The 27,860-nt window shown below is 42.0% G+C and overlaps 2 protein-coding genes across 2 annotated transcripts; both read left to right on the top strand.

The window, feature by feature from the left end:
- The first annotated feature begins 6,734 nt into the window (after window positions 1-6,734).
- LOC127225240 (seminal vesicle secretory protein 6) lies at window positions 6,735-8,266 on the top strand. Its single transcript, XM_051188599.1, has 4 exons — window positions 6,735-6,846; window positions 7,280-7,342; window positions 7,427-7,621; window positions 8,216-8,266. Exons 1-3 carry the CDS (start codon window positions 6,771-6,773, stop codon window positions 7,579-7,581), a joined length of 294 nt encoding a protein of 97 aa, XP_051044556.1. The 5' UTR covers window positions 6,735-6,770; the 3' UTR covers window positions 7,582-7,621; window positions 8,216-8,266.
- Window positions 8,267-22,748: 14,482 nt separating this feature from the next.
- Window positions 22,749-23,626, top strand: LOC127225400 (seminal vesicle secretory protein 5). Its single transcript, XM_051188884.1, has 2 exons — window positions 22,749-22,911; window positions 23,346-23,626. Exons 1-2 carry the CDS (start codon window positions 22,836-22,838, stop codon window positions 23,624-23,626), a joined length of 357 nt encoding a protein of 118 aa, XP_051044841.1. The 5' UTR covers window positions 22,749-22,835.
- Window positions 23,627-27,860: the final 4,234 nt, after the last annotated feature.

Genomic DNA, 27,860 nt, shown 5'->3' with positions numbered 1-27,860 from the left:
TTTAGTTTGAGTACATTTTCTTTTACGATCTTGTTGAAGACCTGGTCTATGCTATTGACTTGAATTCTCCTCCTTGTATTATTTGAGGTTCTCAGAACTGATAGAATGAATACACACACACACACACACACACACACAGAGAGAGAGAGAGAGAGAGAGAGAGAGAGAGAGAGAGAGAGAGAGAGAGAGAGAGAGAATGGCTTACAGGCTGTGATCCAGCTAGTTCAATAATGGTTGTCTGCCAATGGAAGGTCCAAGAAACCAAAAAGACTGAATCCAGAATTCAGTCCATGAGGCTGGCTGAATGTCTCAGCTAGTCTTCAGAATATGTCAGAATCCTGAAGAAGTTTGGTCTAATGCCTGTGAAGGAAGTAGCTTGCCAGCAAGAAGGCAGAATGAAAATCTTCTTTCTTCAATGTCTTTTTTTTTAGCCTATCACCAGGTATAGCCCAGATTAAAGGTGGATTTTCCCACCTCAAAGATCCAGATTAAGGGGCATCTCTGGGGTGAGCTAGAAACTGAGAACAATGGAAACTTCCAGGAATCTATGAGGGTGACCCTAGCTAAGACTCCTAGCAACAGGAAATACAGAGCCTGAACCAGCCATCTCCTGTAACCAGGCAAGACTTCCATTCCAGTCCATGGAGGGACTGGGACACCAATCCAGCCAAAATCCTTCGACCTACAAGTTTTCCTGCTTACAAGATGTGCTGGGATAAAGACAGCACAGAAATTGTGGGAATTAACAACTAATGACTAGCACAGCAGGAGACCCATACCATGAGAGGGATCTCACTCACCGCTGAGGACCAGCATCCAGAGGTGGGATACTCACTCCAGAGACCTAGGATAAAACCAAACTTGACTGGCAGAAAAATCAACGAAATGATTCCTAATGCTATTCTGCTGTACTCATAGATTGGTGCCTAGCCTAACAGTCACCAGAAAGGTTTTTACCTAGAAACTGATGGAAACAGGTGAAGAGACCCACAGCCAAACATTAGGCAGAGTTTGGGGAATCCTTCAGAAGTGGGGAAGGAAGGGTTATAGGAGCCAATGGGGTCAAGGGCACCACAATAAAACCCATAAAACCAACTAATCTGGGCTCACAGGGGCTCACAGAGACTGAACTGACAACTAGGAAGCCTGCATGGGACAGACCTAGGCCCTCTGCTTATATGTGACAATTGCATAACATGGCCTTCTTGTGAGAATCCTAACAGTGACAGCAGGGGCTGTCTATTGCCAGCACCCGGGACCTGTTAGCCTCATTAAGCATTAATAGAAGAGGAGGTGCCTAGTCTCACTACAACTTGATATACAATAGCTGGCTGATACCTATGGGAGGCTTGCCTGTATCTGAAGAGAAACAGAGGAGGGGAAGTGGGGTGGGCAGGTAGGGAAGGTAGGGGAAGGAACTAGGAGGAGAAGAGGGAGTGGAAACTTAGGTTGGGATGTAAAAACAAAAAATAAATAAATATAAAAACAATAAGTAATCCATTAATAAGAAATAATAATTAGTAAGTAATAAACACAATAAGTAATAAGTGCAAATTTTAAAAGATCCAGATTAAAAATGGGTCTTCCCACTTCAAATGACTTTATTAAAAAGAAAAATCCTTCACAGACATACCCAGCTGCTTGGGTTTTAGTTACTTCCAGATACAGTGAAGTTGACAATCAAGATTAACCTTCACACTCTTCTATGCCTATAATTCAAGCATTTGGTTATTTCATGATGTTCCAGATATCCTGTGTGTTCTTTTCCTGTGTTCTAATAAATGTCATATTCCATGATTAGTTGGTATTGATTCTTTAATCTATCTTTGAGTCCTCATCCTCCTTATCTTCCACTCAATTCATTCTATTTGTAGGGCTTTCCTTCGAGGTTTCTAGCTGAGTTATTGGATTTTTTCAATTCCATTGGGCTTTTTAATTTCAGTTTAGCTTGAGTCCACTTCAAATGTTTTCAGCTCTTGAATGAATTCCATTCTCATCTTTTTTTTTTTTTTTTGATCATTTCATTTTGTCAGCCTTGTGCTTCTGTTTTTTTCAACTTCAGTCACATGTTTTATTCCCCTTGTTTTTTCTCCTTAATTTCATTGAGCTGTTTCTTTATGTCTTATTTAAATTCTTTTAATTCTTTGATGAAGATTATGATTGTTGCTTTAAATTCTGTCCTGGAGGTCACCTAGGTAATTCTCATTGGCCAACATTTCTGTCACACTCACACTGATAGATTTTGGAGAGATGATACAGGTTCTTTCTTTCATGTTCCTGATACTTCTTTTGCAAAGAGGTCTGGGCATGTGGACTTTTTTGTTGGTTATTACCTAAGATGGACAGACCAGGTTGGGGAAGAAGGGAAGATATGTAGGCAGGTTGAGCCTAAAGGTTGAAATGGCTTCAGTGGATTGAAGTCAGGTGAACAGAAGAGAGTGGGTTGGTATACAAGACATGATTCCTGTTCCAAGCCAGGAGTGTGGGGATAGATCTGGTTGGGTGGAAGATTGGATACAGCATGGGAGTTTGATGTTCTGTGGTTTGAAGGATAGGTGGACAGGATCCTAGCCCAAGCTTAGAACTCCTTTGCTGTCCTGCAGAATGTCTGGCAGACCCTTCCATGAAGCAGGAACCCCACAGCACTGTCCATCTTGCTTCCTGTGGGTCCTGCATCTCTACTTTATAAAGCAACAAACAGCCTAGGCAAGTGCAATCATTCTTTAGCAGTTTCTTGTCCAAATGGCTAGTCCTGCTATATCAAAAGCAAACTCCATAGCAAGTCTCTTCGATGCCCATCTTCCTCTCAGACATGATTGGTTTTGCCAGGAGCAGTTGTGTCTCTTAGTCACAAAAAAGCCTAAACCATTTTAAATGCCATGTTCTGTAGATCTTTAAAAGGGTTGAAGAATGCTTATCCATTTGAAATATAGCTCTGTATATCTAGGAAACCTAACTAACTTAACCATAAGTTTTGACTGTTGTTCTTTTGATGCAGTTATTGCCTAAGAAACACAAACACGAGACTCAGCACCCACGTGGAGTTTATTGAGGGAAGGGAGAGAAAGGGGGGTAGCTGGTGGCCAACCGAAAGCAGGGGAGAGAGAGAGAAAGGGAAAGACAGAAAGAGCAGAGAGAGAGAGAAAGCCAGAGAAAAAGAGCAAGAGAGGGAAGGCCAGAGAGAGGGGGGCTTGGCGCACTTGCTTTAAAAGGGGGGCTTGCACATGCGTAACTGAGTCCTCTGGCAGCCAGGTAAAGCTTGAGCAGCCAGGTAAAGCCTGATTTAGGGATGACATGGCCATGAGCATCCCGCCCATCTTCGGGGGCGGGATCAGTAGTTACCATTATAGGTAACTATCTAAATCTGTACTAAATTATACATTACATTTTAAATTGAACTATATAAACACAATACCTAAACAAGAGGAGAAATAAACATATCACAAAATTGACCTTAAATTGTATCAATAAATGAAAATCCATTCCAAAACAAAGTGTTCATTTCTATACCGTAATCCCTTTTTTATCTTTAAAAAGAGATTGGTTGTGGTCATTAACCATTTATAACCAACTCCATTTAAATGAAAACAAACATTTATAAACAATATTTGGGAATTTGGGCATCGTTCTTTCTAAACTGCTTCCTGCTTGGTAGGGGGTGTTGTCATGGGGATCCTAAGAAGATGCAGAAATCCTGGCTGTAGTGGTCTGCAAGGCTGCCTTGTCCCAGTAGTTTTGAATGTTGGATCAACTGGGACACTGTTTCAGGGAGTCTTGCTTGATCAAACCATGTTAGTCTGGAAGGAATCCACAGCTTTTTATTTTCTGTGGAAATAAACATAGAAATTCTTTCCCCCAGTAACCTGTCCTTAGATTTAAATTTGGAAGTCAAAGCATTTTTAAAATATATAAATTGGATTAATCCAGCAACATTTCCTTTAATAGTTGTTGCTATTTCCTCAGCAGTCAAACAATACAAAGGCAACACAATAGCATCCAGTAGCCAGACTCTCTGTGTGCTTTCTTTCCATCTTCATGTGGCTTTTTATTACTTTATTTCTTCTACTTCTATGTTTTCATTTTTTGAGACAGGGTTTCTCTGTGTAATTTTTGCCTGTCCTGGAATTCACTCTGTGTACCAGGTTAGCTTTGAAATCACAGAGATCTGCTTACCTCTACCTCCCGAGTGCTGCAATTAAAGGCATGTGCCACCACACACAGCTACTCTCTTTGTATTTTTTTTAAACCACTTTATCCTGTTTCATTTTCTCTCCCAAGTCTAACTATATTTTAAAACATACTGTAAACCTTTAGGGGCTTTTATTTATCTGAATCTGTCTTTACTGTAAATATTTTTCTGGCCAGGAGTCTTTTATCTGGTAAACAACCACATTGCTGAAATGATTCTTGTGCCTTCTCTTAGGCCCTTTTTGTCTTGTGCAACTCCAAAGTGGTAGTTTTTGTTTTATTTTGTTAAATTTTGTTATTATCCCTTAGCTTATTTATTTTTCTAATGAGAGATAGAAAGGGAGTGGATCAGGATGGGATGGAAGATGGGGAGAAACTGGGAGGAGTAGAGGAAGGGGAAGCCATAATCAGGATATTTATATGAGAAAAAGTCTGTTTTCAACAAGAAGATATATATATATATATATATATATATATGCTTTATTATAAGAAATAATATAAAAAACACCACATGCCAAAATTATTCAGAACAGAAATTTGTGGATCTTAATGAACTTACCTTCTATATAGTATGACATTTCCCCTTCCCTTTCCTCCCTCCAAACCCCTTCTATGCCTACCCCACTTCTTCTAAAATTTATTGCCTCTTTTACTTTGTTACATATATCTGTATAGATTAACTATGTAGATACACAAATAAAACCTGCTGTGGGCTAACCATCTGGTACTGGGTAACTGCTTAGGGGACTCATCCATGAGGAAAACAAATTGCCCCTCCCTCAGCATCCTTCCCAGTTAACAAATCTACCGATGGTGTCTTTGGCTGAGTCTTGTTTAAGCAACCACGCTGTTGAAGTATCTTGACTAAAGTTTGTGTGCCATTGCTAGGAGACCCAATCTCGCAGCAGACTTCCTGGCCCTCTAGCCCTTGCAATATTTTTGCCTGTCTTTTTTGCAATGTTTGCCAAACGTTGGTTGTAGGATAGTGTTACAGATGGGTCTGTTGGGACTGGTCACCTCACAGTCAATTGCTCTCTGTAGTTTTACCAGTTGTGACTTTCTGTAATGGACTCCATATGTTGCAAAAAGAATGCTTTGATGAAGAGTGGGAATTGCAATTATCTGTGGATATAAGGATGCGTATTTAGAATTCAGGTAGGAATGATGCTGGGTTAGTAGAGTGTCAGTAGAAGGGTCCTCCTCTAAGACCCATTTACCTCACTAGCCTATGGTAGTTAGCTAGATTTCCAGTACCAGACATGATTTCCCTTTTGTTGAGTGGGCCTTATGTCCAATTAGTTATTGGTTACCACCAATATATGCGTGCCATCACTGCACCCTTAGGTATATTTTGCCATGCTGGTCATTGTTGTGGCTTATAGGCATTGCAGCTGAGTAGCTCTTAACAGCTTGCATAGCATGTTCTGGTACTGCTTGCTCAGCTGTGTTCATTGCTGTCTATTCACAATAGATAGGAAGTGTAACAACCCAAAAGCCCTTCAACTGGCAAATGGACAATGAAAATACATGACATATGCACTACACAATTCTAGTTGCTTGTAAAAAAAAAAAAGCAGGAAATTATAAAACTAGTGGGTAAATAGATGGAACTAGAAAATATTATTTCAAGTGAACACCCAGACCTAGAAAGGCAAATCCCACATGATCTCTCTTATCTGTGGCTCTTAGCTCTGAACCTTCAGGGGAGTGTATATAACCTGGAGTAACCATAGAAACCAGGAAAACAAAGATGATACAATGTGAGGACTAGAAGGATACAAAGGTTATAAGGGGGAAATGATAAAGGGAAACATTTTGGGGAGGAAGTCAGTACAATACAAGAGGGAATGATGAAAAAAAAAACACTAAGATGTTTGAAAGACCCAAATAGAATTAGATTATTTTTTGTTTATCTAAAATGACACATAAGCATATGTTTACACACACACACACACACACACACACACACACACACGAAGATATGCTACTTGGGCTGACACCCAAGTGTCATAGACTATCTAATAAAAACTCCACATTTGGAAGCCACATTCAAGTTGTTGGTCAGAGAAGTTCAAGAGGCACAAATATAAGACAGGCTATTGGTATTGCCCTTGGTTGCCTCCAAGAGATAAAAGTAAGTCCTATTGCCAAAGACACCATGCACTTCAACCACAGAATTCCAGAGGCAAGGGGAATCAGTTCTGAAAGCCTCCTCCCTGAAGATTTGGTGTCTTGGAAGGCATTCCGTGCTGGAGAATGAAGGCATGATCGAGTGAGTCCTGAAGACTCTTGCAGCCTCAAGTCTCTTCCCCACTGTGAACTGAAATAGATAGGTTCTTCTGCAAGTACAGAAATCCCTATGCAGTGTCCTCTAAGTACAAGGGAGGTTTTCTGGGCATGCTCTGAGGTTGTGTCCTTGCAGAATTCAAGGGAGCAGTACCAAGACCCCTACTGAGCAGAGACAATGAAGCTGACATTTACAGATAAGAAAGGTCACTGCCTTTCATACCTGCAGGCAAAGCCAGTCAGGAAATATATAAAGAAGCTCAGCTCAGCTCTCAGCCAAGGCCCTTCCTAGCAAGATGACTCCTACCAGCTTCTTCCTCCTTACATTGCTCCTGGTTCTGGTGACAGAACCAGCTTCGGGGAGATTCCGTGGTGAGTGGCAAGTTTGTTCTGTGCAAAAGGTATTTGAGGAAAATGTGTACAAAAGGCTATGTTCCCAGGGCTTCTGTCCCTGATGGAAACTGAGTCTTTTTTGAGTCTTACCCATAAGTGTTATGTGATTTATCAGTGACAGGGCAGGCAAAATGTCAGTAAGGAGGGCTGCAGGGGAATGTGGGACTTCAGGTAATGTAAACATCTTCATTGTCAGTTGTGAGGGGAGTTGAAGGGGCCCTTTGACAAGTAGATCATTCCAATTTCTAAGTGGACTAAAAGGTCACTGGCTTTGTAGACAGCCACAAGGGACATCTGAACGCAGGTCCATAACCAGAGCCGAAGCATGGGCTCTTGACAGTGTCCTGATGCCCAGCTAATCCGGAATGTGCAGAAAGATGGACAGAGAACCAGGCATATTTTCTCTCCACAGAAAAATTTTCACAAACATCTGAAGACCAGTCTAGTGAAACCTCTGAAATAATGGCAGCAGGGAGCAGCGGGGGATCAAGTTCCACCCACCATGAATACAGCAGGAGCGAGAGCTCATGGAACTCATTTAAACCAAAAAATCCCCAAGGCAGCATCACTGAGGAAGTCTATGAGGAAAGGAAGTATAAACACACTGGTGATAGCAGTGCTGGTGACAAGTCAAGTTTATCTGCAGGGGAACTAGAGCGGTCTTACACAGGGAGAAAGGAAAAGCAACGGTTTTCACAAGAAGTAGGTAAATGATGTGACTGTGGACCAACTGAGGACCTGGACCAATATGAAGGTAAGGTTATTGCTAGGGGAGGGGGACACCTACCCCAGAGTTCAGATATGCATGAGTACTTCCTGGGCGATTATGGGACTGGTTCCCCACTGTGCACTTTGGGAAACCGAGGGAAGCACCTGGCAGAGCAGAGAAAGATGCCTGAGCTGGGCCTGTGCCCTGAATTCCGTCCTTTAGTATGTTTTCTGTCTATTTCTTTTGTATAAGTCAAAGGGTAAACAAATTTGAATATGCACCTCATGGACAAGCGTATTTATCAGGTTGTCATACAAGCTTGTTAATTCTTAGCATTTGGTTTGACATGAGTTCATTTTGTGCTTGTCATGGAGCAAAGTGTTACAGTATTATACTCTTCCCATTTCTACACACCCTGTTAGGATGCATGTATCTCTCTCAAAAGACCATGGGTCCAAGAATTAGCTTCATTTCCCTCTCAATAAAATGAAGATATATATATGAGGAGTCCCTATTTGCGACATACTAGAGTTGAAAAGTATCAGGAAATGGCAGAAATAAGAACTGCAGAAACATGGGTGCCCCCTTTACTCTCTACCCCCACTGTCATACTTCACAGTTTGAACTATCCTCCTTTAGGAGTCGGCTTGTTTGGATGAAGCCTGTAATATCTTCAGGATGGAAACTCCAATAAAGTCCCAGAGACAGTTCATGGATTTCACTTACTTCTCATACTTGGTTTTTGAGATTCCTAAACCTAACACTCATTAAAATACTTTCTTTCCAATAAAAAGACAACATTCTGCATCATTAAGTTTTGACTCTTGAAATCTCTTGATTCTACCATATACGGGGCACATGGGATTCCTGGAATTAACAGTTCCATAGTTATCTTTGAGCTTCTGGACAAACTGGGAGCATTGGGGGAGAGAGGTAGAAGAAAGAGGAGAGAAGAGGAGGGGAGAGGAGAACACGAGGAATCAGGAAGATTGAGTCAGGGTATGAATAGAGGAGAGCAAGAGAAGAGATACCTTAGTAGAGGGAGCCGTTATAGATTTAAAGAGAAACCTGGCACTAGGGACATGTCCAGAGATCCACAAGGATGACCCCAACTATGAATCTAAGCAATAGTGGAGAGGCTACCGTATTTGTCCTTCTCCTAGAATGAGAATGATGACTACCTTATATGCCATCCTAGAGCTTTCATCCAGTAACTGATGGAAGCAGAAGCAGAGATTCACTGTTAAGCACTGAGCCGAACTCCTGGAATCCAGTTGTAGAGAGGGAGGAGTGATGAGCAAAGAGGTCAAGACCATGCTGAGGAAACACACAGAAACAGCTGACCTGAGCAAGTGGGAACTCATGGGCCCCACTCTGACAGCTGGGGAACCAGCATAGGACTGACCCAGACCCCCTAAATGTGGGTGTCAGCTAGGAGACCTGGGTAGTCTATGGGGCCTCTGGCAGTGGAACCAGTATTTATCCCTATTGCATGAATGGACTTGGGAACCCATTCCCCATAGAGGGATACTCTCTTAGCCTTGATACACTTGGGAGGGCCTAGGCCCTGCTCCAAATGAGTTGGTGACTTTGATGATTCCTCATGGAGGCCTCACTCTCCCTGGAGAGTGGATGGGGGAATGGGATGGGAGTTGGTGGGGGCCATAGAAAGATGGGAGGGAGAGGAAACTGAGATTGATGTGTAAAATAAGACTGTTTCTAATTTAAATTATATATATATATATATATATATATATATATATATATATAGAGAGAGAGAGAGAGAGAGAGAGAGAGAGAGAGAAAGAGAGAGAGAAAGACTTTTTGCAGATGAATTTGGGATCCAAATGCAACAATACTCCCAGGAGACCTGTTGACCTTCTTATTGAAAACCATGTTAGTAAGTTTTTGCCAACTTGACACAATCTAGAGCCATGATTCCCAACCTTCCTAATGTTGTGACCCTTTAATACAGATCTTCACATTATGGTAATCTCCCCCAACTGTAAAATTAGTTTTGCTGCTACTTCATAACTGTAATTTTGCTACTGTTATGAATTATGTTGTAAATCTCTGATATGTAGGATATCTGATATGCAACCCAAAGGGGTTGTAACCCACCAGTTGAGAACCAGGGAGCAGAGAATCTCCACTTAAGAATTGTCTCCATCCGACAGTCTGGAGGCATGTCTGTAGACATTTCCTTAATCATTAATTATCTTAAGAGTACCCAACCCACTGAGAACAGCAGTATCCCACAGCAGGCAGGCCTGTGCTCTATAAGAAAGCAAGCTGAGGAAGTGTTCTCAGGGGAAGCAATCCAGTAAGCAGCCTTCCTCCATGGTCTCTGCTTCAGTCCTGCCTCCAGGTTCCAGCCTTGAGTTTGTGCCTTGGCTTCCCTGCTGTAGCCAAATAAACCCCCTTCTCCCAAAGTTGAAAAACAAAACAAAACAAAACAAAAATCAGTTCTACAATTAAAGGAAGTGGCCTTCTTGTGTCATCATTGTGCAGAGTATTCATAAACACTTCCTAACCCTGCCTAGAGACCTATTATTCAATAGAAAGCACTGAAATTCTGCAAGTCACTGTATGGACCACATACCCTAAATCTCCTCTTGACTTCAAGCTAGGAAATGTCAGATGACACGTATTGCAATAGATCATGGCAAATTCCTGATTTACTGGTGCCTCCAGTACCATCAGTCCACAGAAGCACATCCTTCCACTTGGTTCAACTATGCTGATCATAGTATATATTCTTTGGGGTTCAATGTCCCTAAGTGTGATACATGAAGTATCTCCATCTTACACAAAGACAGTGTGCTGAACAATGCCTTCTATGGAGACACACGGCAGAGGATCAGTTGTAATTGTTAGAGAGGGTGTCTTCAAGTGACAAATCCTGATGCACATACACCTTTCTTTGAATATTTAATGAGGCTCCAGGGGATAAATAATTATTCAAAAGTAAAAACATCACAGCCAGATGGATGAGGAGTTTGGTTTCCACCTGTGCCACAGGAACACACTTATCTTCAAACAAATCTGTCTTTATTTTCTTTAAAATTAAATATCCAGGGTCTACATGGGTTTAATGTTAGTATGTTAATTTCAAACCTCATTACAGCATCATGGATGAAATAGAGAGAAGTCAGGACACTTCTGCGATCCCACAGACAAATATCACTGACAGGTTCTTAATCAAGGACATCTTTGATCTTTGTGGAGAGAGGAGAGTGATTCTGGGAGTAAGTGGCAACTGACCTGCCCGTGACATGGTAAGAACAGAGCCACTGTGCTGTGACTCTGGGATTGCAGCCATCTCTCTATTTACACATCCCTCATAGCTAGTGGTTAAGAGGGTTGGGCTATCACCTAGGTGCACCCAACAAACAAAACACTGAAAACAACACTCGTCCACAGTTTCCAGCAGAAGTTTGAGATGTATGGGGCAGGAGTACATATTTTCCTGCAATGTCTCCCATTGGAATGGACACTTGCCTTGCATCTGCTGCACAGTTGTGCTCTGGAAATGCATTACTTCTCTGGTGTCATGGTTGCTAAATGGAGGTTACTCTTCTACAGAACTGAAATATCTGGAGAATATATTGATTTAAAGTGGGTGGTAGTTTAAATTTCAAAGTGGGGAGGTTTGGGAGAGACTTTGGATAATTTTAGAATAGGCAAAACATGTTTTGCTTTAGGAATAATACATAAGTAGCTTCAGGAAGAAGGCAGGAAGTTATAAATTGAATTAAATGCCTTTAAAAATAGATACATTTATCCATGTAGCACACAGTGTGAGATTATGTAGGAAGAGGGTCCTTTTAAATATAGTCACTCCCACCCAAACCCCACCAAAACTCTTCAGTTTCCCAACATCTTCCTTTCAAATTTATTATTTCTCTTCCCTCTCCTTCTCCTCATCCTCTTCATAAACAACATCACTGTCCTGTTTCTTATCAATACACTGAGTCCCATTAGTGCCTTCTGTGTGTATGGGCATGTAGGACATCAGCCCCTGGAGAATGACCAACCTATTACATGCAACACTGCTGAAGAGAGCTGACTTTCCTTCCAACAACAGCCATCAACTGCCAATAGCTCCTCGGCTAATTGTGGAACTTCATGAGCCCCCTCCCCTCTCTTGCTGGAGAGAATTGATCTCATGCAGGTCTTCTGCTGGCGAACACAGCTATCGTGAGTCCATGAAGTCACTGGTCCTGTCATATCCAGAAGACATTATTTTGTAGCACTCTTCCAAGATCTCTAGTTCTTACAATCTTTCCACCCACTCTCCAGTGATGTTCCCTGAAGCTTAACAAGCAAGGAATGTGAGTGAGAGGAACATTTATGCCCCGGTTACTCACAATGAACTGTCTCCCTGTAATCTATTCCACACTAACACGTCCCCCTGCCTTCTAGGGCAAGCTTGTAGCCACCGTCTGCCTGTGTATCCTTTTGATGTGCACATGTTCTGTGCTCTTTCCCATCTGGGTCAGTTTGTCCTCTTTGACATGTTGTATACGTCTAGAGATTCTTAAGGTGTTTCTACTTCTGTACTTAGTGTTTGTTTGCAAGCCCACATACTAATTCAGACCTTTCTGTTAACAATTTGAAATTCACTGGTTATTTAATACTGGAATTGGAAATTCACATACACATTTACTTATGTGTTTGTGAATACTGAGTACCTAATTTTACCTGCTAGTTCTACTGGATGTTTACCCTGAGTGGGCTTAGCATGAAGGTCTGGGAAGAAGATGGATTTGGTAACCAGTTCCAGCCAAAAATCATGATCATGGCTCAAGTGGTTGCTCTACTGGTTTCTCTCCAGATGTCTTCTGGGACTGAGAGAATCCTGCTGCAGACAATAGACCAGGCCCTGTTTCATGCTGCCTTCAGATCCAGAAATGAAAAATAGAGAGGAAGTAAATATTTTTATCCTATTGCTACTGGATGCTGAGTATCAGCTGTACACATCAAGCCACTGAGAAACTCAAATGGCATTTATGTGAGCCTAATCCTGACACTTAGACTAAGTTCATAACTCTGCCCCAACTTCTGACTTCCTCATCAACATCACACAGTATGAGAAGTGAGTTATATATTGTTGAGATGCCATTTAAATCCCAGAAAACTCAACATCCTCTAGCCTTCTGGTGTTGCTGAAGCTTAGAAAGATCAGGGAACTTTGCCCCTTTCATGTCATGGAGAGCAGAACTATGGTCTGAAAGATGGTATAGTATTGTGATCTTCTGGAATCTAGAAGAGAATCAGAACACAAGGTACCTTGAATTAACAGGGAGGTGATGAACTTGATGGAGATGAAGGCACATGCTTCCCTTCCCAGGTACACGGTATCCAAATGAGCAAGACCAAGTCTAGATGAGATCCTAAGACCAGTGGACATCTAGTTCAAAGCCATGCATCCTAGGAGCCCTTGCAAAACTGTGCTATGCTTATCTCTTTAAAGTAATGCCTATCTCTTAAAGCTAAAATTTTTGCAAAGTGATTGTGGGAAATAGATATTGAGAGATAAGAGACAAGGCATGGGCTGGGATATAGAAACTAGATGGCAAATAATCTGATGGAGTAGGTCAGTGCAATTTAATGACAGAAGAATTCTGGACCCAGAAATATGAGAGTGTGGGAATTAATCAGGGGTGTCTCTGACCTGCAGGGTGACACTGAGAAGTCATCTCCCTTAAAGGGCCTGTACAGTTGACATAAAGCAATGGGAGAAATGACATCTTCCAATATTCATTTTCTTGTCCTTTCTTCCCTTCTTGATCAGTTGGTTGTGTATCACACTCCTGCCACAACGCTCAGGGGTTATCTGGAGAGAAGGGGTAGAGAGGTTGTAAGTTCCAGAAGGAGTAGACATCTACAGTGAAACAGTGTTTTCTGGGCATGGCAGGATTGTCACCCACATGAACTCACAGCAGCTGTGACTATGTGATCAAGGTACACCCAAGATCAAATCAGTTAAGACACTAGCATGGATGGGGCCCACGAAGTTCCACCACTGCCCGAGGAGCTGTGGGCAATTGATATCAGCTGGTGGAGTGGGGGTCATTTTTCTTCAGGGACTTGTCTCTAGAGAGGTCACATATAGTCCAGCAGATGGTCCAATACCCACTCATATACCACATACTGGCAGCAATAAATGGGGTGGGCAGCACTTGGGAGGCAGAGGCAGGCAGAAGTCTGTGAGTTTAAGCCCAGCCTGGTCTACTGAGTGAGCTCCAGGGCAGCCAGGGCTACACAGAGAAACCCTGTCTTGAAAAACAAAACAAAAAGCACACAGAGTTGGGAGGGCATATTAGCAGCAAACAATGGAAGAACTAGAAGGAAAGAAATTTGAGATGCCTTTGATCAAAAATACTGTATTCCCTGCTTGAAATTCTCAAACAATAAAAATTTGAAATAAAATAAGCAGTTTTAATTTAAATTTTAGCATTTCCAACACGAATACTGTATCTACATTGTTTCTGCTCCTTACCCTCCAACTCCCAACTCATCTCATGTCCCATCCCACTCCCCTTTAACTATATTGCTGCTATATGAATGTGTTTTTTTCACATAGAGAGACTAAAAGACAAAGACTACATGATCTTTCCTTTAGATGCAGAAAAATCCAACATCCCTCCTAATAGACATCCTGGAAAGACTAGTGATACAAGGGACATATCTAAACACAGTAAAGGTAGTGTACAGCAAGCCCACATTCAATGTCATACTAAATGTAGAGAAATCTAAAGCATTTCCACTGAAACCTGGAATAAGACAAGGATGCCCATGCTCTTCATATCTATTCAATGTAGTACTTGAAGTCTTAGCCAGAGCATTAGGCCACTAAAGTCAAAATGTCCTTATTTGCAATGTGATTTTATACATACATGACCCTAAAGACTCTACCAGGAAACTTCTACAGCTTATAAACAACTTAAGCAAAGTAACAGGATACAAAATAAGCACACAAAAACATACTGAGAGAGACATCAGGAAAACTATTCACACTAGTCTCAAAAACAAAACAAAAATCCAACCAAACAAACAAAAACCCCTCAAGACAGCCATAGCCATGTAAGTGAATGACTTCAGACACTGAAGAAATTAAAAAAGACACTAATAGATGGAAAGATTTCATGTTCATGTATTGGTTAGATTTACATTGTGAAAAAGGCCTGTCCTAGTTAGTGTTACCATTACTGTGATGAAATACCATCACTGAAGCAACTTGGGGAGGAAGAGGTTTGTTTGGCTTTCACTTCCATGTCACTGTTCATCATCAAAGGAAGTCAGGACTGGAACTCAAGCAAGGCGGGAACATAGAGGCAGAAACTGATACAGAGGCCATGGAGGGGCGCTGCTTACTGGTTTGCTCCCCATGGCTTTCTCAGCTTGCTTTCTTATAGAACTTGGGATCACTAACCCAGGGGTAGCCCCACCCACAATGGGCTAGGCTCTTCCCCATCAGTCACTAATTAAGAAAATGTTCCCAAGCTAAGTTTCCACATTAACCTCCATATGTCCTCCAATTCCAGTTGTCTCTCCCTGTTCTCTCTCTCTCTCTCTCTCTCTCTCTCTCTCTCTCTCTCTCTCTCTCTCTCTCTCTCTCTCTCACACACACACACACACACACACACACCTGTCAGTAGAATATCTCAGGATTCTATGAGGGCTACCCTAGTGAGACTCTAATAATTGAAGAGATGGAGCATGAACTGGCCATCTTCTGTAACCAAGCAACTTCTAATGTTGGGACTGGGACACCAACCCAGTCACAAAACCTTCAACGGCCAGCTGTCCTGCCTGGAAGATGTGCTGGGACAATGGAGGCACAGAACTTCTGGGCATGGCCAACCAATGACTGGTCTAATTTTAGGCTCATGCCAAGAGAGGAAGTTCATGCCTGCCACTGCCTGGATGACCAGGAACTGGAATCTAGATAACCCAAAATCTAAGATAGGAAAAAAAATCAATAAAATGATTCCTAATGATATTCTCCTATACTCACAGATCAGTGCCGAGCCCAATCGTCATCAGAGAAGCTTCCTGTGACAGCTGAAGTGAGCAGATGTAGAGGCCTACAGCCAAACATTTGGTGGAAAGAAAGCCCAAATTGGAGATATCCATCAGGTTCCTCGCCTCAGATCTGGGGAGCCCTGAGGAAGAGGTAGGGGGCAGGGAGTTGTATGATCCACAGGGGTCAAAGACACCAGGAAAACACATCTGCAGAATCGACTAAGCAGGTCTCATAGGGTCTCACAGAGATTGAAGCAGTAGGCACGGAGCTACATGGGTCTGTGCTGGGCCCTATGCAAATATGTATGGTTGGAATAGATTATGGTGCAGGGTAATTGATATAGGCCTAATTTCATTCTTCCACAGGTGGACTTTCAGTTTTCCTATTTCACCATTTATTGAAGATTCTGCTTACCCTAACCTCCATGTATATTTTTAGCTTCTTTGTGAAATATCAGATGACTGCAGTTACATGCACTTGTGTTTAAGTTCTCTATTTTGTCCAATTGTTCAAGCTGTTGTACGTTGTTACCTTGGTGAATGTGGTGGTTTGAATGAAAATGTCTCTCAGAAGCTTATGAGGCATAGCACTAATTGAAAGGATTGAAACTAGGCCAGGTAGCTTTGTTGCAGTAGTCATAGGCTTGTTGGAGAAAACGTGTCATTGGGGTTAGGGTTTTGGGAGTTTCAGAAGCCCAAGCCAGGCCCAGTGTCTTTGTCTCTCTCATCCTGCTGCCTGTAGATCCAGATGTAGAACTCTCAGCTACTTTCCCAGCACCATGCCTGCCTGTGTGTCACCATGCTTCCTACCGTGACAATAAAGGACTAAACTTCTGAAACTGTAAACAAGATCCAATTAAATGTTTTCCTGTATAAGAGTTGCCATGGTCATAGTGTCCCTTCACAGTGATAGAACACTGATTAAAACAGAAGTTGGTATCGGGTATTGCTGTGATAGGCCTGACCATGATTTTGTGTGGAGGAATATGGGACACTTTAGAACTTTGGACTAAAATAGTGACTGGACACTTTAAGAGGGTCTTAATGGGCCATCATAGTAGGAGTGCAGAAGGCTGATTGGAACTTTGGGGGCCCAGCTCAAGAAGTTTCAGAGGGGAAGAATATTGGTATGTGGCCTAGAGACCATCCTTGTGATATTTTGGCAAAGAATGTGGTTGCTTTTCGCACTTACTGAAAAATCTGCCTGAAGCTAAATTGAAGAGTTTGGGATTAATGGCATTGGCACAGAAGGTTTCAAAACAACCTAGTATTGACTGTGTCCTATGGCTACTAGTAGCCAGTCGTATGCAGATTATAATAAAAAGAAGCAAGTGAGCAAGGAAAAATGCAAAGCATACAGTTGAGGGGAAAGAGGGACATCCAAAAGTATAATGGAGCTAAAGGTCCTATGCTCAAGAAGATAAACAGATTAACAAAAAGACTGATGCTAAGTAGATAAAGGGAGTGGTGACCTCAGGGCTAGACCTCACCCAGCTAAGCTTCCAACTTGTGGAAAGGAATTAAAGAAAATCTTAGGGTGGTACACGCGTTTAATCCTTGCACTTAGGAGGTAGAGGAAGGCAAATCTATAAATTTGAGGCCAGCCTGGTCTATAGAGTGAGCTTCAGGGCAGTCAAGCTTAGGCAGTGAGGAAAACCATTGAAAACAGAAAGTTGGTTAAAAAAAAAAATGTATTTGTACAGCAGAGCCATGTTCCAGTCTCAGCAAGCAGAAGAACTTGGCAGCTTCAATTATGTGGTTCTAGCTTTAGAGTCTAAAAGGATGGAAAATACAGTCTAACTCTCCAATGACCCCAGGAAGCTAAAAGTTTAGAAATACTATCTAAAAAGCCCTAAAACCCTCAAATTCCAGACCCTGTCCTCTGCCAGTAAATAGGCAAGGTCACACTCCTTGCCACTTATCTGACTTCGTAAACTACTTGTGAAACCCCTGCCCCAGTGACCTATCCTAACTGCCATTTGTCACCCCACCTAGGAGCCTGCACAAATGTAGACCTCCAAGGCTATAGAAAACTGATTGGTCTATAATGCACGGGCTTGGATGATTTAAAATGATTGGTCTAAAACTATAAAATGGTTTAAATTGATTGGTCCACACCGCACAGGCTCTTGATGCTATGAGGTGATTGGTTTACGATGCGCGGGCTTTGTTGTAACCCTATAAAAGCTGTCTCAATCCTGTACTGGGGTCCTCAGTCCTCTACCCCTGCGTGGTGTATGGCTGTGGACCCCAGTGCACTTGGAATAAAAAAGACCTCATGCTGTTTGCATCAAGACCGCTTCTCGTGAGTGATTTGGGGTGTCGCTCTGAGGGCCTTTCAAGTCAAGGATACCAAAAAAAAAAAAAAAAAAAAAAAAAAAAGTTATGAACTGTCCCTCTGTGGTTAAGGAAAGCTGCTGAGGCCAGGCATGTGTCAGGGGTGTCCCTGCATGGAGGCCCAGAAAGACCATCATATGAAGTTATGAAAGTGAAGCCTAAATTTTATTAGAGACTCAAAAATATTGGCAATGCCAGGACAGTGGGTACCTGCCAAGGAGAGATGCTAACCAGGTTTGGAAACAACCTAAGAGAGAAAAAGAGCTGAAAGGAATTGGAGATCTGAAAAGCTTTTGACATCAGACATGAAGATGCAGAGTTTGGAGTTGGCCCAGCTGTTTTTCAGTCTTGTTTTGGTCCAGTATTTCTTTGTTATGCTCCCTTTTGGAATGGTAATGCATATCCTGTGTCATTATATGTTTGATGTTTGTAATTTGCTTTTTTGTTTTAATTTTTGAGGAGGGTCACAGCTAATAGATTGACTTGAGTCTTGGAAGACTTTTGAACTTTGGACTTTGAAATAGCATTGACACTGTGATAGACTATGGGGACTTTTGAAGTTCTACTAAGCTTATAGGGGACAAGGAGTAGAATGTGGTGATTTATTTTCCTTTATAAGAGTTGCCATGGTCATGGTGTCCCTTTATAGCAATAGAGCATGGACTAAGACAGTGAACACTCCAGCTATCATTCCTGCATTTATTAAGGTGGGACTCACATCTTCCAAGATATTCTACCTTCACATCCTTAAGGAACATTCAAAATGTTGTTTAATATTTCTATGTGATATTAAAAAGGGTTCTTACAGCAGATAGAAGGAAAACATTTGAAATGAAACTGTTGGGTGCTGTCTGTTTTTGTTGTTGTTGCTGTTGTTTATTTGTCAGTATGACACAAGGCAGAGCCATTTGGGCAAAGTAAACCTCAATTGAGGAAATACCTCCACCAGACTGGCCAATGGGAAAAGATCTGGCAATTTTCGTGATTGCTAATTGATGTGATTGATGTGAGAGGGACCAGCTCTCTGTGGACAGTGAAACTCTTGGGCTTGTTGATGCTTTAAGAAAGCACACTAGGAAAGCTACGGAGAGCAAGCCAGTAAACAGTATTTTTCTACGACCTCTGCTTTCAGTTTCTGCCTCTAAGTTTCTGGCATAAATTCCTGACCTGACTTTCCTTCAGTAGGATAGCAGCCCATATGTTTCCCTCTGAATGGACTTGGTGGGAAACATGGAGCCTTATGGGTTTGCCTTTGTAAGTCTCTGCACAATATGACTGGTCACTATTTTCTGGGAACCCTGGAATGGACCTGGCCAGAGTCCATCAGCCTGGCCAGTCTTTATTTAAAACTTGCTTCAACTTTGGCACAAATTGTGGTAGTGGTTTTATGCTTGTCTGGTGGAATTAACACATCTCCATGTAACAGAGTGTCACTTTCGTTACCCATACTGGCTTTGATTACACAATATACTGGATCAGTATGCTCAGTGCTGAGGGTCAAACTGTGTGCCATTCATTACTTGCTTTCAAAACAATCATCCAGAAAGTTTTACTTATTCAACTAACTGGAATCAACATGTCTGGTGAAATTATGCTTGTTTGTTTCCACACCCTGGGTTGCTGATTCTTGCTTTCATTGTGATGAGTGTGTGTTTTAATAAGTTCTTTATCAATATCGGCATAATACTGTGTTCTGTGATTTCTGAACCATTTTTTTTTCAGATTTGTTCCCTGGGTTTTATCTGAACCTTTTGCACAGTAGATTAAATAACAGATTAGTTCTTTAATCTAAAAATACAACCCAAGCTATCAGGTCCTTGCTTTCATAAACAGTCTCAGCATGAAGCATTTCCTGGAGGCCTCCCAAAAGGAAAGCAGGAGGAGGAGTGAAGGCTACAGGAAGCCATGTCATATCAGTGTCACTCCATGGTGATGTAAGAGCTCTTCTGGGGGGAGGAATCACTACCCAGGAACAAAGTGAGAACCAGCGTAGCAAGGCCACATAAGCCCAGTTAGTGACACATCACTGTCACTCATTTTCTTTTCCTAAAACTAAGCTCGACCTATCTTCCCTTCAGAACAACCCTGACTCCTCTAGGACCACACCCAGGCTCACTACAGGGATGCTCTTCCTTTCTTACCTGCTGTACCCACAGCACAGACTCCAGAACTCAATGGGAAGAGATGAGAGGCTGAAAGCTTTAGGGTGGTCTCATGACTGGAAATGCAGACTTCCACACAGGTGGGAAATACTCTGATTCCAACTTATCATATTTTACTGAGTTTATGGTAGTAGAGAACCTTCCTAAGAGATCACTGTGAGTGGGAAATCCTCCCCTTTAATGATGTACTCTGCAGAAACCAGGGAAGTAGAAGGGACCATTGTGAGGGTGGAGGTGTGAGTTGTGATGAGCACCTGTGATGATGTACTCTGAGGAGGGTAATGGAGACTCCAAGAACGGACTCTAATTAGGGAGGAGAAATGAGATTGATATAGAAGGAGGGAAGAAGGTAAAATAGGGATGCCTGAAAAACTTGTAAGGAATCATAGTATTAATGATCTATCTAAACATACAAACAGGTCAGTATATACACATATAGTAATTTTCACACACAAAAGCCATAGACCACCTAACAAAAACTCCACCACTGGGAATAAGAAGCTCTCTTTTGAGTTGCTGGTAGGGGTTGTCCAAGAGACTCCCAAACATTACAGACTATTGCTATTGTCCTTGGTTTTCTTTAGCGAGGTGAGAGGTAAGTCCCTATTGCTGAAGACACCGTGCATTTCAGACACAGGGCTCAGAGGACTGGAACTGACCTGAAAGCCTCCTTCCTGGGGTTTAGTTTTCATGGTATCAAAGTGCCATGCAAGCTTCTAAAGGAATGAGGCAACAAATAGTCCTACCCAGGACTATGATACATATCAACCACAACAATGACCATTAGGCAAGATAACCCTAAGGCTGCAATAGTGACACCCACAACTTGGTGGTCACCAAAAACACTAATTGGACTTAAAATCCACTCAACTAGAGGGAATCACGCCCTAACCAACTACTCATGGCTAGTGAAGTCATATATTTAAGAAAAGAATCTACAACCACAAATTTACTAAATCAGCACAATCCCAACTACATCCTAAATATTTGTCCTTCTACACACAGATAAGTACAGCTCTTACCCCAATTCATGGAAACAATATCTCTTTGCATCAGACAGGAAAAATTTTGGGAAACCATAACCACTCAGAATGCACAGTAGTGGAGTTCAATCCCACTTGGCATCTACAACAGCACAACTCTTGCACCTAAGTTCCAGGGATCATTGTGAAAGACAGGTAGAAAGATAATAAGACACAAATATATAGAGTTTGCTGTGAGATTGTACCTCCTAGAAATGTCTGAAGCTACACCCATGCAATCTCATCAATGTGATTCCCTAGACATGTATTGTACAAGGACAACAATAAGGCACTCCAAAGTGGGTGGAGGAATTGAGGCCCCAACCCTAGACAAAGAACTACAGGCAACTAAGGAATGCCGAGAGCAGGAGGAAGTTTTCCACAGGGGAGAGTACACTAGTCGGTTATCCAATACCGAATGGTCAGCCCTAACCCATACATATGTATATATGTATGTAAATGTGTGTGTGTGTACCATTACACAGGCTGAGCAGGTTGTATCAGGTGGATTTAGGAAGATAAATGTATTTAACAACAATTAATGAATAAGCAGGCCATGTATTTGAAAGAGAGCAAGAAGAGCATATGAGAGGGCTTGAGGAAGGAAAGGGAAGTGAAAAATGAGGTGACTATCACATATCAAAAAATAATTTATAAGAGAGGCAAAAATGGATATAGAAAAGTAGTTTGTAGAGACCTAAATTCCAAGAGAAACAGGAAAAATTTTACTTTTTTATGCCATTGCTAGAAATTGCCACCTACATCTTGCTTACCTCTAAGAATATTGAAATAAGTATAATGTTATGTACAAAAAAAAAAACTAACTAAAAAAGCAAAACAGAAGGCTGAGCAAGCCTGAGAGCAAGCCAAAATGAACTTTTCCTCTTTGGCCTCTGCTTCAGTTTCTGCCTCCAGGCTCCTACTAGAGTTCCTGTCCTCATATCATTGGTTACAGATTGTAAGGTATAAAATGAAATAAATCCTTTCCTTACCCTGCTTAGCGCACACACACACACACTGAATATACAACAAAGCAACAGTTTGGGGATTGACCTGATATAAAGTGTTGAAGAGCAACATGCCAATAATTATGATTATAAACTTCATGGCAGCTTTCAATGTTGATGTGTCTTGTGTTATCCATTCATTTTTTTATGAGTTCGTTCTGCAGTGTTCGGGACTTAACTAAGGGCCTCACTTTTGCTAGGTAAGGGCTCTGTCAATGAGATTGTCTGTGGACTATTCAAACTAACTTTCTCTGGATCCTTTATAGCGCCATTTCCCCCATGTCCATCTACCTCTGTGCTCATTCATTTTCAAATAAAAACACTGGAAGAAGATTGATTTCAGTGGTGGGGTCTTAGGAGGGGTTAGTCTTACTGGAGAATGAAGGCATGATTGAGTCCTGAAGATTCTTGCAGCCTCAAGTCTCTTCCCCACTGTGAACTGAAATAGGTTCTTCTGCGAGTACAGAAATCCCTATGCAGTGTCCTCTAAGTACAAGGGAGGTTTTCTGGGCATGCTCTGAGGTTGTGTCCTTGCAGAATTCAAGGGAGCAGTACCAAGACCCCTACTGAGCAGAGACAATGAAGCTGACATTCACAGATAAGAAAGGTCACTGCCTTTCATACCTGCAGGCAAAGCCAGTCAGGAAATATATAAAGGAGAAGCTCAGCTCAGCTCTCAGCCAAGGCCCTTCCTGGAAAGATGAATCCTACCAGCTTCTTCCTCCTTACATTGCTCCTGGTTCTGGTGACAGAACCAGCTTCGGGGAGATTCCATGGTGAGTGGCAAGTTTGTTCTGTGCAAAAGGTATTTGAGGAAAATGTGTACAAAAGGCTATGTTCCCAGGGCTTCTGTCCCTGATGGAAACTGAGTCTTTTTTGAATCTTACCCATAAGTGTTATGTGAATTATCAGTGACAGGGCAGGCAAAATGTCAGTAAGGAGGGCTGCAGGGGAATGTGGGACTTCGGGTAATGTAAACATCTTCATTGTCAGTTGTGAGGGGAGTTGAAGGGGCCCTTTGACAAGTAGATCATTCCAATTTCTAAGTGGACTAAAAGGTCACTGGCTTTGTAGACAGCCACAAGGGACATCTGAACGCAGGTCCATAACCAGAGCCGAAGCATGGGCTCTTGACAGTGTCCTGATGCCCAGCTAATCCGGAATGTGCAGAAAGATGGACAGAGAATCAGGCATACTTTTCTCTTCACAGATAAGTTTTCACAAGACACAAGTGAAAACCTTGAACTAAAGACCCTGGGGAGCAGTGGGGGATCGAGTTCTAGCCATGATGAATTCAGCCACAGTGAGAGCTCATGGAGCGCCTTTAAATCAAAAAGTCCCAGGACTACCATCACTGAGGAAGTCTTCGAGGAAAGGAAGCAGAAACAGGGTAACGACGATGGCAATCTTAATTTCAAGACAAGAGCATCTGAAGAAGAAGGCATGAGCTCCTTTAAAACTAGAATGAAAACCCAGATCACTGGGAAATAATGTGTTCACTGGCTAACTGAAGGCCTGGACCAATATGAAGGTAAGGATGTCACCAGGTGAGGGAGATGCCTGCTTCAGGGTTTGGAAGCTATGTGTGACCATTATGGAATTGGCTGGTCCCCACTGTGCATACCTGGGATGCTGTGGAGTATGACATTTGGGAAAGTAAGGAAAGCATCCGGCAGAACAGACGAAGGTACTGAGCTGTGTCCTGAATTCCTAGCCTTAGTGTGTGTGTGGCATCAGTGGTTTTCTCCTGCCCGATCCAGCAAATGGTAAAACTGGGTATGTACCACTTGCGCAAGCATATGTATGAGCTTATAACAGAATCTTATCACTTCTTGTGTTGTGCTTGTAAAACTTAATTTCATGCTTATCCTGGTACAAAATTGTGCAGTAGATGCAATCTTCTTGTGTCCACCCAGCCCTGTGAGGAGCAATTTTCTCTTTCAGAGGCCATAGCTTCAAGTTAGCTTCCTCTTCCCCCTGCCCCCAAAAAAGAGCTACAAATGCCTCTGCTTGTGACACACAAGAGATGAAATATAGCAGTAACCTGCAGTAAAGGCCACCACAGAGACCTGAGACCTACACCAATGTCCCCTGTGCCCTCCCCTGTCCTACTTCACATGTCGTCCTCTCTTTTCCTAGGTGTCACTCAGCCGAGAGAGGTCTGTGTTGTCTTCAAAATTCAGTCTCCCATGGAGTCCCAGAAACAGCCCATGGTTATCAATCACTTCCTTCTCACACCTGCTCTCTCTTAATATTCCTAAACCTGACAATACTCAAATTCAATCTTTTCAATAAAAAAAAAGGTATCATTCTGCATCAGTATCTCCTGAAATCTCTTGCTGTTGGGGCATAGGGTCTGGCTGGATTCCTGAGACTAACAATTAAAGGAAGTGACCTTCAGTGTCAATATGGTGAATCATATTATATGCAAAGACCCATTTCCTAAGCTCTGGATAGAGATGCATTATTCAGTGGAAGGCACTATGACTGCCAATCACTTCAAGTAACACTAACCCTAACCCCTGCCTGGCCATCTTCTTAATGGGGCTGCAAACTGGCAACCTAGGCCATGTCAGAAAAATCATGTTCCAATATGCCACTGAAAAATCCTTCATCAGGTGCCCCCACATTCACCAGTTTACAACAGCATATCCTTGGACGTGGTTCAAGTATCTTGCCCATTAAATGGCTTCTTTTTAAGATTCAATGTCCCCAGTAATTGGAGATGACTCAACACTTGGGATCGCTGGTTGCTTTCCCAGAGGACCTGGGTTCTTTTCCCATGCCAGCTTCAACTGTCTCTGACTCCAGTTCCAAAGGATCCGACATCCTCACATAGACATACATGCAAGCAAAACACCAATGCACATAATATAAAAATAAATAAATAATTTTAAAAGTAGGAAAGATTCAGTGCCCCTAAGTGTGATACATGAAGTGTCTACCACTTATACAGGCATATGTAAAACAATGCCATCTGTGGATGGACACACCAGAGGACCAGCTATGACAGCTAGAGAGAGTGTCTTCAAGCACAAATCTTGATGCTCATTTACCTTTCCTGGAGTATTTAGTGAAGACTACAGGGGCCTAAATCAGCCAAGAGCAGAAATAAAAATGAAAAGGAAACACATCACAGGCACTACAAGAAATAAGGCTGTATGCTTCTGTTTTTCTACAAGCAAGGATCTGAGCCAACAGAGTCACATAGCTGTGGTGTTCCCAGTTGATAAACTGGTTCAGGTAGACTAGAAGGTGTGACCTTGTTGGAGGAGATATGGCATTTTTTGGAGGATGTGTGGCCTTGTTGGAGGAAGCATGGCCTTGTTGGAGGAGGTATTGTAGCTGGGGATGGGTTTACAGGTTCAAAGCCTGTGCCAGACTCTCTCTCTGTCTCTGTCTCTGTCTCTCTCTCTCTCTCTCTTAGAATATACAGCTTTCACCTACTGCCCCAACACCATGCCTGTCTGCTTCCCACTGTGATGATCATGGACTAAACCTCTGAAACTATAAACAGGCCCCCAGTTAAAGGCTTTCTTTTTTAAAAGTTGCCACAGTCATGATGTCTCCTCACAGCCATAGAACAGGAACCAAGGTACTACTACAGGAAATACTTAATGCCAGAGGAGTCATGACCCAGAAGGTTAGAAAATATGAAAACCTTGTCCTTGTCAAAATGGCTGGCAGGAATATGTTCAGAATCCAGGGGCAATGACCACTTTGATTCTAGAAGCTATGGCCATCTCTTTAATAACAAACATCAGGTCATCCTTTACTATAGGCTCAGGTGAGTTGGTTGCTATAGCTCTGTGTCTAGTGAATACAGGCATGATAAAGTAAGAAAATTTATCGAAAATTTAAACTCAGAAAATAATTGTCCCTCCTCAATTCTGGATATTCTTGGAATGCATTCCACTATTTCATTATAATTTTCCCCATTGAAATGAACATATCTCTTATATCATTTACTTATTAATATTCTCATAATATATTAACTTTCTGATAACACAGTACACATACAAAAGATTTTTGACCCAGATTGACTATGTCATGACTAATATATCTTACCTTTAACAAAAGAATTGGGCCCGGCATGGTGACATTTGCTTAAAATCCCAGCACTTGGAAGGCAGATGTAGGAGGTTAAAGAGTTGAAAGTTACCCTTGAGCACACTTTTATGAAGCACAGCTGAGCGATATCCATCAAGGCTGGAGTGACCTGAGGACAATTGTGCCAGGCAATGATGGGACCCTGGATCAAGGAACTTCTCCCAGAGAAGAGAAGGGAAGGCTGAATGGACTACACTCAGGACTAGGAAAGCAATATGCAGAAGGCAGACAATGTGACATATCTGTTCCTTTACATGATATTTTACACGACTTTCAGTGTTTATCTGCTTTCACGTCTCTTGAAGCACTGAAGAATTTTTCCACATTCTTTTAGAGACTTGTGTAACTTAAGATCAGGGGTAATGGAGGTGAATAATTAGGGAACATACAGTCATCTCCTCTCCTCCCAGATGATTTTAAATGCCTGTACTGCAGAGGAACCTATATGCAAACTCCCACACTCCTTGTGGCATAAAAATAGAGACAACAAAAGTACAAATTACCTAACAGTGAAAATACAAAAGACACCCAACTGAGAACGGCAATTCCCCTCTCCTGTAGCCACTCCAATCAGAGCTCACAATATTGCAAAAATAAGATCAAGGAAACTTCTGATATGAATGAATAATACATTCACTGACCAAGTAAAGGCCAAGTCCAATAATAGGATAAGATTTAATCAAAGTTTAAAAGCAGTCTATGAGCATTCTCTTGCCCATTATGGGATTGATACCCAATATCCACACCAATAAAAATGCTATGTTACAAACACTAGAAAGATGACAGTGATTCTCTGGTGACATGATCACCTGGGAAAGGAGGAGGAATTGAGGCCAGCAATCAAAAACTGGAAACTCATAAAACTAAAAAAAAAAAAAAACTTCTATATAGCTAAGGAAACGATCAAATGAAGTAGAATTACACAAAATGGGAGTGAATCTTCACCAGCTATTCATATGCCAGAGGAGTAATATCCAGAGTATGCAAATATCTCAAAATATAAAGAATCAAGAAGATAAATGACCCAATTTAAAAATGGGATGGATAGGAACAGAAGGAATAGGTCTTGGGCCCACCTGCACCCACTGGGAGAGGTGAGTACCAGGCCTTTTCCTGCCCACCTCCCACCCTTCCTTGGAGTCCACTGACCCAGGGACTGTATGTAGCCTCTTCCCACCCACCAAATCCCTTAGAGACATGGGGGCAGACCAAAACATCCAGTGTCTGCCACCATTGGAGTCTTTGACCTGCCTGCACTCTCCAGGAGGGAGACCTGGGGACAGACCAACCAAATAGAATCAATTGCCATCAGAGCCTTGAATCCATATCCACCAGCAGAGGGAAAGACCCTACATGTACACACGGGAAGAAAGGATAGGAAGATCACATTATAAGAATACATTCAACAACAGAAAGACTAATATGACACTAGGGATTCTACATCAAGAATACCTGAACATACTAACACTGATGAAGCAGAAGAGAATGACCTTAAAAACTTTATGCAGATGATAGAGGCGCTCAAAGAGGAAATGAGAAAATCCCTTAAAGAAATGGAAGAAAAACAAACAAAAAAATGCAAGAAATGGAGGAAAAGACAAAACAAAAAAATGCA

This window comes from Phodopus roborovskii, unplaced genomic scaffold (assembly GCF_943737965.1).
Source record: "Phodopus roborovskii unplaced genomic scaffold, PHOROB, whole genome shotgun sequence".
Classification (NCBI taxonomy): domain Eukaryota; kingdom Metazoa; phylum Chordata; class Mammalia; order Rodentia; family Cricetidae; genus Phodopus; species Phodopus roborovskii.
Note: the sequence above shows the minus strand (reverse complement) of the source record. Positions and strands in the feature narration are given on the sequence as shown.

Excerpts from the sequence above, each read along its gene's own strand:
- LOC127225400 (XM_051188884.1), top strand. The coding sequence starts at position 22,836 with ATGAATCCTACCAGCTTCTTCCTCCTTACATTGCTCCTGGTTCTGGTG. Across the intron at positions 22,912-23,345 it reads AGCTTCGGGGAGATTCCATG|ATAAGTTTTCACAAGACACA; the intron begins GTGAGTGGCAAG and ends TTCTCTTCACAG.
- LOC127225240 (XM_051188599.1), top strand. The coding sequence starts at position 6,771 with ATGACTCCTACCAGCTTCTTCCTCCTTACATTGCTCCTGGTTCTGGTG. Across the intron at positions 6,847-7,279 it reads AGCTTCGGGGAGATTCCGTG|AAAAATTTTCACAAACATCT; the intron begins GTGAGTGGCAAG and ends TTCTCTCCACAG. Across the intron at positions 7,343-7,426 it reads TGAAATAATGGCAGCAGGGA|GCAGCATCACTGAGGAAGTC; the intron begins GCAGCGGGGGAT and ends AAAATCCCCAAG.